Source organism: Solanum dulcamara, chromosome 9 (genome assembly GCF_947179165.1).
Source record: "Solanum dulcamara chromosome 9, daSolDulc1.2, whole genome shotgun sequence".
Lineage (NCBI taxonomy): Eukaryota > Viridiplantae > Streptophyta > Magnoliopsida > Solanales > Solanaceae > Solanum > Solanum dulcamara.
The window spans coordinates 65909055-65918404 of NC_077245.1; the positions used below are offsets into that span (position 1 = coordinate 65909055).

At 31.8% G+C, this 9350-nt stretch overlaps 1 protein-coding gene across 1 annotated transcript; it reads left to right on the top strand.

The window, feature by feature from the left end:
• Nucleotides 1-5880: 5880 nt before the first annotated feature.
• Nucleotides 5881-8275, top strand: LOC129904479 (uncharacterized). The gene is made up of 3 exons (XM_055980048.1): nucleotides 5881-6669; nucleotides 6831-7370; nucleotides 8071-8275. The coding sequence occupies exons 1-3, from the start codon at nucleotides 5881-5883 to the stop codon at nucleotides 8167-8169; spliced, it is 1428 nt and encodes a 475-aa protein (XP_055836023.1). The 3' UTR covers nucleotides 8170-8275.
• The last annotated feature ends 1075 nt before the right edge of the window (nucleotides 8276-9350 follow it).

The window sequence follows — 9350 nt, forward strand, 5'->3', positions numbered from 1 at the left end:
ATCAGTTTTCGAATGAATTTCAAGCACCCCGTCGGAGATTTTGGATTTTTCCAAAAATCAGATTTTGCAGCAATTTGATGCAGACCCGTTTTTGGATTTTCTCTCAACTTTAAAACTCCGTATTTTGGGCTATAGAGCTCCAAATTGGGTGTTTCAAAAGGCAAACTTGTGAGAATTTTCGAGGAGAACGCATTGCGGAGATTGGAAACTGATTTGGGATATTTGATTGAGGTAAAATCTTGATTCTAGTTGCTACAATGTCCATTTTTGAAATGAATTTTTGAAGAATTTTGAGAATTTATCTCTTAGTCTATATAAATCCAATTTTGAGGATTCAAGGATCTAAGTTCAAGAGAATTTCGTGACGAATCCGGTGGTGACTCAGAATCTTGTGGGGAGTCTTTGTGTGAGGTAAATTTATGAATCTGTCTACTTTTTTGGCCATTTTCGGATTGAAATTGTGTGAAATTTTGGAAGATTGGGAGAGTCTAGTTTTTTCCGAATTCACTGATCAAGAAGCTACTATTTTCATCTTTTAGGACTTGAACTTGTCTTTTATTTTGTAGCAGCTTTGTACTTGTGACTTTGAGGTTCTGGGAGTGATCTTTAGTTGTTTATATCATATTTTGGTTTACTTCCTCTCATTCTTTCTGCTTATCTTTATAATTCTCCACTCTTATTTAGTTTCTGCCCTCAAACCTATTACTTGAAGTTCCTGATTGACGGGTTGCCTTACCTACTGATGGGTTATAGTAGGTGTCATCATAACCTGAGGAATCGAGTCATGACACAAACCCTCCCCCAATGTTTACCAATCATAGTTTCTAGATTCTAAGAATCAAAAGATGAATTTAGGGAGTAAAATCCTTACCTTAAGCGTGAAAATCTGTGGAAAATTGATGGCAATCGCCCTAGGTCGCCTCCTGAAGTCTTAGAAACTATTTTTGCAAAAATAGACCGTTCTGGGGTTTTTTCTGACTTAAGTCTCACGACTGTCCCACTTTAGCGGGACCATCCCGCTCTAGCGGGACCATCCTGCTCTAACGGCCCCGCTCTAGCAGGTTACACGAAAATAGAGAGCTCGGAGTTTGAGCTCTAAGCCCCCATTTTAGAACACACCCCCTTCCTAAGACATATTAAAATGTACCCTTCAAGCCAAATCAAATTTTGAGAGTTTTACCCGCGAAGCCGTAAATGTTTTGTATCGTCTTGTCTATCAACTTATCTATATAAATCGGAGATTCGATCTCCCACTATTCACCAGGTCACCCTATATTTTACCTGACTCAGAATTCTTTCAAGTCTAGCCTAGGCTAAAGTTTTCCAAAGTTACTACCCGATGTTTTCTAGCCCGAAATCCTTCCTCATTGCCCTATTCCTAACGATGGGAACAGGTCGTTACACACGTTAGCACTTATTATAATTAATTTAGGATTTATATTCTATACAATATTCAATATAATTAAAATAAAAGTATAATAATTGAAGAAAAAGGGTGAAAAGACGACTTTGTCTGAAGTAGAATTTTTTAATGAAGGGTAAAAAGTTCAATCAACATTATTAAGACCTTCATACTTTTAATATAATATTGGTTTAGAATATGTGCATTGTACGTGTGTATCACGTTAATGAATAATATTTATATATAAATAAATAAATTATCGTGTGTACGTTAATTACTAAGTACAAAGATTTTAAAAAATAATGTATAACTTATAATTGAACCCTTTGCTAGGAATTATATTTTTTAAAAAAATGTAAAGTAGTAGCAGGTCCCTGTATAATCAATTAACATATATGAATATCGATGTTTTAATTCTGACAATCAACACATAATTACATTGATAATAAGTATTTACCTTGAGATTTAATGAAACAAATGGGTAAACAATAATTTATAATATTTTAAAACTGTTGAATACATATTGTACCTGGAATTATAAACTATCAAAAACAATATTTATAGCATTAATAACTAATTCCACAATTTTTCTTGTGCTTTTTTGTTGGAAAAGGGGGGAAAGTTAACCAACCTAGAAAGTGAACCGAGAGTGGTGTCAAGGTAGCAATTATTTCAACTTCTATTTATGGTTATTGTATATATGAGTGTCTAACATTAATTAGGATTCGTTGTTATGTTTTTAGCTTGTTTGGATTGACTTATTTTTAAGCAGCTTATAAGTTGAAAACTGCTTATAAGTTAAAAAAAACAGTTTATAAGTAGTATTAATATCATATATTTACTCAACTTGGGAGTATACTTTAAAGTCCAACATAAACCTAAATTGTAGGATCTTATTATACGGAGGAAGTTCTAAATATTAGGTTAAGTGGAGTTTATTCTGAAGTCCAAAATATTAGGTTTTTATTTTGAATATATTATTTAAAAAATAGGAAATGACGACTTTGTTTAAAGCAGTGTCTTTTAATGAAAGACAAAAAGTTCAATCAATATTTTAAGGGTCTTCATGCTTTTAGTATAGTATAAATAGATAAGTCTTAAGAACACACCTAAACTATTGAGAGTATGAGTTTCATACCTAAACTATCACTTATTAGTTTGAACATGATAATGTGTGTACTACACTCTCTCTTTCATTTAAAAAAAATTGTCACATCACATTTCACATGGACAAAACATTCTACCTTAACAAAAATTAAATAAATTATTAGAATTAGTTAAAATTAAAGTATTACTATCTCCCGCTAAAAAAATTATAAAATAAAATATAAAATATTTTTCTTACCTCATTCCACCACTTTCTCTCACCATACCCTCCCTCCCACCTCCCCCCCACCCCAATTTTTTAGTTTTATTTTTATTTATTAAATTTCTTCTATAAAAGTTTTTCAAAAATATTCTTACTTCATCTCCCCCCTCCCAACCCCCAGCCCCTTCAAATAGTAATTTAGATATATTCTTAAAAAAACAAATCTACCTCGCCCCACCTAATCCTCCGCTTTCAATTTTTTTTTCTTGTTTTGTGTTAGATATATGCATATGATTTCAGGAAAGTAGTTTTTACTTGCAGCAAGATTTTTCTTAAAATAAAAATTTTATTTTTGTTATATTCGATACGCAAGTAGGAATTTTTTTTCCTATAACTATATGTACATATCTAACACAAAATGATAAAAATATAAATATAAATTAAGAGTGGAGGGTTAGATAGAGTGGTATAATTTTATTTTTTAAAAAAATAAAAATAATAACATTTTCTAGGAAGGAGTGGGTGAGGGGTGAAGTATGATTTTTTTAAAAAAATATTTATAAAATAAATTTAAAAAAATAAAAGGACGGGGTGGGGGAGGAGATGGTGAAGCGCGTGAGCAAAATATTTTAAATTTTATCTTTTAAAAAATAATTTCTTTTTTGGGGATAAAAATACTTTAGTCTTTAACTTTTAATTAATATTAATAGTTTATTTTATTTTTGTCAATGTGAAATATTTTTATTCATATGGAATGTCATGTGGAAAGATATTTTCAAAAAATATAGAGAGTGTATTACACACACACCACTGAGGTGCGTTTCTCAAATTAATAAGTGGTAGTTTAGGTATAAAACTCACACTTCCAATAGTTTAGGTATGAAACTCAAAAAAAGGATAGTTTAGTTGTATGTTTGACACTTATCTCTACTTATTATTATTATCTATATTTTTAAAATATTATGTATCTTACCACTAATTAAGAGTTTCCTACCATATATTAAGGAAGATACGCTAAGATAGCGAGAGAGGCGAGCGATATTGTGGAGGGAGTCGAGCGATATTGTGGAGGGAGTCGAGCGAAATTTGTATATATCCTTGATACATGTGAATCATACTAGATACACACTAGATACATGTATTTACATGTACCTGACGTGATTCACATGTATCTAAGATACCAGATACACAGGAGAGTGGTGAGCGAGATAGGAGAGAAGCAATGGAGGCGAGTGAGATTTGTCATGTATTTCAGATACATGCGAATCCAATTGGATACAATGTGTCTAGAACAAATTACACCTAATTTTGATCCATGTATTTAGACACACAAAAATATGGTAAAAATTATAATATTGCAAACTAGAGTGTATCTAAGTAATTAACTCATAAATTAATGGGGTTTATGTAGGTTCTCCAATTTAATTATTTGTGTTAGTCCAAATATACAAAATGACAAATTATACAAAATGTCAGCCCATAAGTTTTATTACCATCTTTAGCTTAATTTATAAAAGGAAAATTCACAAAAATCCCACTAGTTTAGGACATAATTATTTGGGTACACTCTAATTTGTAATATTATGAATCTTTCTAAATTTTGGTGCGTATAGATATGTTCAGATACATGTATCTCGGGATACATAGGGTCAAAATTAGATGTAATATGTTCTAGATACACTGTATCAAAGTGATTCACATGTATCTGAGATACATAAACAAATCTCGCTCGCCTCTCTCGCATATCACTCACCACTTTTCTATGTAATTGAATAAGTAATCTTTTTGAATAAGCAATTTTAAAGCATTTTACTACAATCGTATGTTGACAATGAGTCTATATGATATCCCAGATACACGCGGATCACACCAGATGCATACATAAACATGTATCTAGTGTATATCTAGTGTGATTCGCATGTATCTGGGATACATGACTATCTCACTCTCCTCCTTCCCCATCTTGCTCGCCTCTCTCCCTATTTTTAGTGTATCTGGTAATAAAAATACATGTATCTAGGTATATCTTCTTCAATAAATGATAGAAACTCTTAATTAGTGATAAGATACACATTTGAAAATAGATATAAAATTAGTATATATTGTATGGATGTATGTCTTGTAAGGTAATTTCTCCTAATTATAAAATTACCCAAAATAGCCCAAAATAGATAAATTGAACATATTCTCCTTAATTAAACTCATTTATTACCGGGCCAATTTCATAAATATACAACAATTGCGCTTCTTCTTCTTCCTTCCACTTTAGTCATTAATAGCTTCTTCTTCCTTTCTTCTTAATTCCTCTTGTTCTTCCTCCTCCTCGTTCTTCCGCGAGTCATCTTCCAATTCCCGTGAAATAGATTTTGATGATGCATAAGTATGATCGTCTTTATAGAGCTTCACCTAAACCAGCTAGGATTAGGTTATTCTAGTTTTCTGAGAATGTTGTTTGCTATATTTGAAAAATAAAATTTAAAATAAATATTGATTAAAATTGATTTTAAATTGTTCTTTTAAGTGATACGTCGATTTTAAATTAGCACACTAATAATATAACAACAAAATAATCCAAGGAATAGTGACTTTGAAGCTATTCCCATATTAAATCTTATTTCATGTTGTACAAAGATGACTGCCTCTTTACGAACGGTATTTGGAAGATAACTTAAAAGATTAAATTCCTTGTGGTGAACTTAAAGAGACAAAGTTAACTTGTAAAATGTAAAGATATTGCATGAGTCGAAAAGCACTATATGATACCTTAACATACACATTTTGACAAGGCGATGCATGTATACGCTGACTTAATTTGTTAGTCTATTTATCAAGGTTGCTACATATTAATTATATTGGAAGATAATTAATACGTAGGAACTTTGATAAATAGACTATGCATTATGTATATCGGGAATTATCTCAAGCAATTTTTTGATTAAAATAAATAAATTTTAAGATAAATACGTTAAATAATGTGGAAAAACGTTATTTCATACATGATACCACTTTTAAACTCAAGAATAATGTCTTCAACTTTTTCATATTTGTAGAAATTAAGCCAATGACACAAATTGGGGGGGGGGGGGGGGTAAAACCTTGAAAAGTTAAAATGATCATTGATTCATTTATTTCTATTCTATACATCTCTCTACTCAATATTCTCTCAAACATGTCTAAATTTGACAACTCTAGTGTCCTTAGCATTTGTAAAACAGTGCTAATTTGTGGTCTTGTCTTATATGTGACCACCATTATAGTTTTCAATGACTCTGTTCAATTTCCATCTTCTCATCTTTTCACTTCTTTGAAATCCACAAAATGTCCTTCTACTAGTCAAACAAGTACATCATCCACCAACATAAGTCACATTATTTTTGGACTTTTAGGGTCAGAAAAAGCATGGCACTATAGAAAATCCTATATTGAATCTTGGTGGAGACCAAATGTTACAAAAGGATATCTTTTACTAGATGTACCTCCTCAAGGTGATGATCTTCTCCCATGGTCCTTAAATTCACCTCCTTATCGACTATCCGATGATGTCCCAAAACTTCTTAAGGAAACCAATCATGTTGAGCCAAGAGTCTTAAGAATGGTTCATGGAATTATGGAGGTAGTTAGGGAGGTGCATGAAGGGGTAAGATGGGTAATTATGGGGGACGATGATTCAATATTTTTTGTTGATAATATGGTTGATATTCTTGCGCAATATGATCATACGAAATACTATTACTTTGGTGGACACTCAGAATTTATATTGTCAAATTATTGGTACTCATTTCATCAAGCTTTTGGTGGAGCTGGAATCATAATGAGTTATCCTTTGGCTAGAGAATTCGCTAAGAATGTGATGTCTTGCTTAAAGAGATATGCACACTTGAGATCTGCTGATAGAACAACAATGAATTGTATAGCTGACATTGGAGTCAATCTTTCTCCTCTTCATGGTGTTCATCAGGTATATTCTTTTTTTCTTCTTCTAAATTTGACTTATATACGTTGATAGTGCCAAAGAAGGAAATTAATTTCTTGATGTTTAAAGCCACCTTTGCGACTATACTATGACTCTACTTTTCTCTTTTCCCTTAAATACTAAAGATTTTTATTAATAACTTGTAGATTGATCTTCGTGGTGACATATCTGGGTTTCTATCGTATCATCCAAAGTCTCTATTAACATCCCTTCACCATTTTGACATGGTTGATCCAATTTTTCCCTCTATGGATCGTGCACAATCAGTGTTCCACCTCCAAAACATTGCAAAATATGATCAATCACGCATGTTACAACAAACCATATGCCACAAAAAGTCTAGCAATTGGACATTTTCAGTTTCTTGGGGATATTCAGTTCATATTTATGAGAAAATTATGCCTAGAAGTTGGATACAAAGACCAATTGAAACGTTTAAGACATGGCAACCAAGTCCTAATCCACCACATTACATGTTTGATGTTAGAAGTCCTTCTTGGGATCCTTGTGAAGCTCCTCATGTATTTTTCTTCAAGTCTGTTGAGAAAACTCGAAGAGGTGAAATTGTTACTACATATACTAGAAGATGGCCTCGAGCAATAAGAGCTTGTTTGTCTTCTGGAAATTTTTCTGCAGAGTATATTTCTGAAATTCATGTTTACTCGCCAGCAACAAAACGTATTCAGGTAATATTTTCTTCGTCCATAATCTCCCATAAGTTTCTCTATGTGTTTTACTTTTGTATACTGATATTAAGTCGCCTAAAAAATAATTATTGATAATTTCTATAAGTTAAGATATACTAAAGTGGAAAAGTTCTTTATTTAAGATATAATATAGTGGAAACGAAATTTCGGAGCTCGGACAACTTCGTTTTTTGAATTAATGGGTTTAAGTGATTTGCTTGAAATTTACTTGAATGGAGAGCATTTCTTTCTAATATAGTATTTTTACATTCAAGCTGGGGAGTGTTTTAGCTGGGGGTATCATAATAATTTAACATTCAAGTAAGAGAGTATTTTTAAATTACAATATTATAATAATTTAATATTTAAGTTAGGAAGTGTAATATATATATAAATAGATAGATAATTCTTAAAATTTCAATACATACATTATAACATCAAGATTAGGATCACCTCTCATTACTTTAGGCTTATACCTTTTTTTTCCTTTTAAATCATACCCCACATGCATGTTTTAATGGTTTTTTCTAATTTTAAAATAATTATACAAACTAACATGGAATACATGTGCAACACGCCTGATAAAACTAGTTTATAATATATCTCTTTTTTTAAGTTCTTTTTTCTATTATTTTCTTCATAGATACTGAAGTATATTAATTTTTATTAACCTTCTCTTTTTCTATGTTTTCTTTTCCAGATCGATAGATGTGAATGTTGTGATATAATCCATGAGGCAGGATCAAAAAAGGCTGATATCAAATATAGAGAGTGTAAGATAGATGAGATAATAGCCTGATTGATTCATCGAGTTGTTGTATAAGCATTTGTACTATTTTTTTCTTCTTATCTTTAAGGGAACGGGAAATGAAAAAAAATTACAAGGGATGGAATCAAATCTTCACTCACGGGGTGAAAAATTATGTAGCTAACCAACGAGCGAGCTACTAAGATTTCCTTAAGCGTTTGTATCAATCTTATTTGCTTGCTAATTTACTTTTCTCAAATGTTAATTGTTATGTATTTTTTTAGTTATAAGTTATCACTTGGGTTGTGAGCCCAAGGTGTGCGGATTAGGCTTGACCCCTACTATATTTATTATAAAAAGAAGTACAGAGTAAAAGGGGAACATAGACCAAACCTTAAACGACAAAAAGCAACTAAACCAGAACTAGCTAAACAAGAACTGATAGAATGTAAGTGTCCACTAAACATCAGGGACCAGGTCCCTTATCAGAATTATACTACGGAAAAGTAAAGAACAAAAAGTAAAACCAAACACAAGATTTTACGTGGAAAACTCCTTGCTCGAGGGAGAAAACCCACAATCTGTTCCACAGGATTTCATCTCAAACTTCACTAACCAAAGAGCCAAGATTTAGATTACAAACTCTTGCAATCTAAGAATTGCACTCACAATCCCATCCCCCAACAACTCTGTTATAATCAGATTTAGAGCAATAGCTCTAATGCCCACTAAACCAATAAACCCTAGTTAACTTAGATTTCAAGATGTCTCCATAACTAACTCTAGTCATTTTGACACAGATTAAACAACTAAGAATTGATCTAAATACTTTATAGAATAGGAATAGATCTACATTATTACGACCAAGAAACCAAGACTCTACAACAAACTAAGGACTGATAACCCTATTTGGTCCTCCTGTTCCTTGAGACTTAATTTCAGAGAGAAAAAAGTTTTGCAATGTATTTCTTCACTCAGATTCTGAAAAGCCCAGGAGAATGGTTGTAGAAGATGTATATATAATTGATATACATAGTGCTGGAAGCATTTTATTAGTTAGACAACTATCCTTTCACAAAATAACTCGTTCGCACACACCCTAGACCTGCAGATTTGGCAGAGTTTGTAGTGTACAGTTGTCTGTTGTCACTTTCAATGCTTCTAAGTTCTTGCGAGGGATCAGATCCTACACCTTTTCTCTTGATTTATTAAATCATCAAAATATATAATGT

Coding starts and splice junctions, on each gene's coding strand:
- LOC129904479 (XM_055980048.1), top strand. CDS start 5,881: ATGTCTAAATTTGACAACTCTAGTGTCCTTAGCATTTGTAAAACAGTG. Junction 6,670..6,830: donor CTCTTCATGGTGTTCATCAG/GTATATTCTTTT, acceptor AATAACTTGTAG/ATTGATCTTCGTGGTGACAT. Junction 7,371..8,070: donor CAGCAACAAAACGTATTCAG/GTAATATTTTCT, acceptor TTTCTTTTCCAG/ATCGATAGATGTGAATGTTG.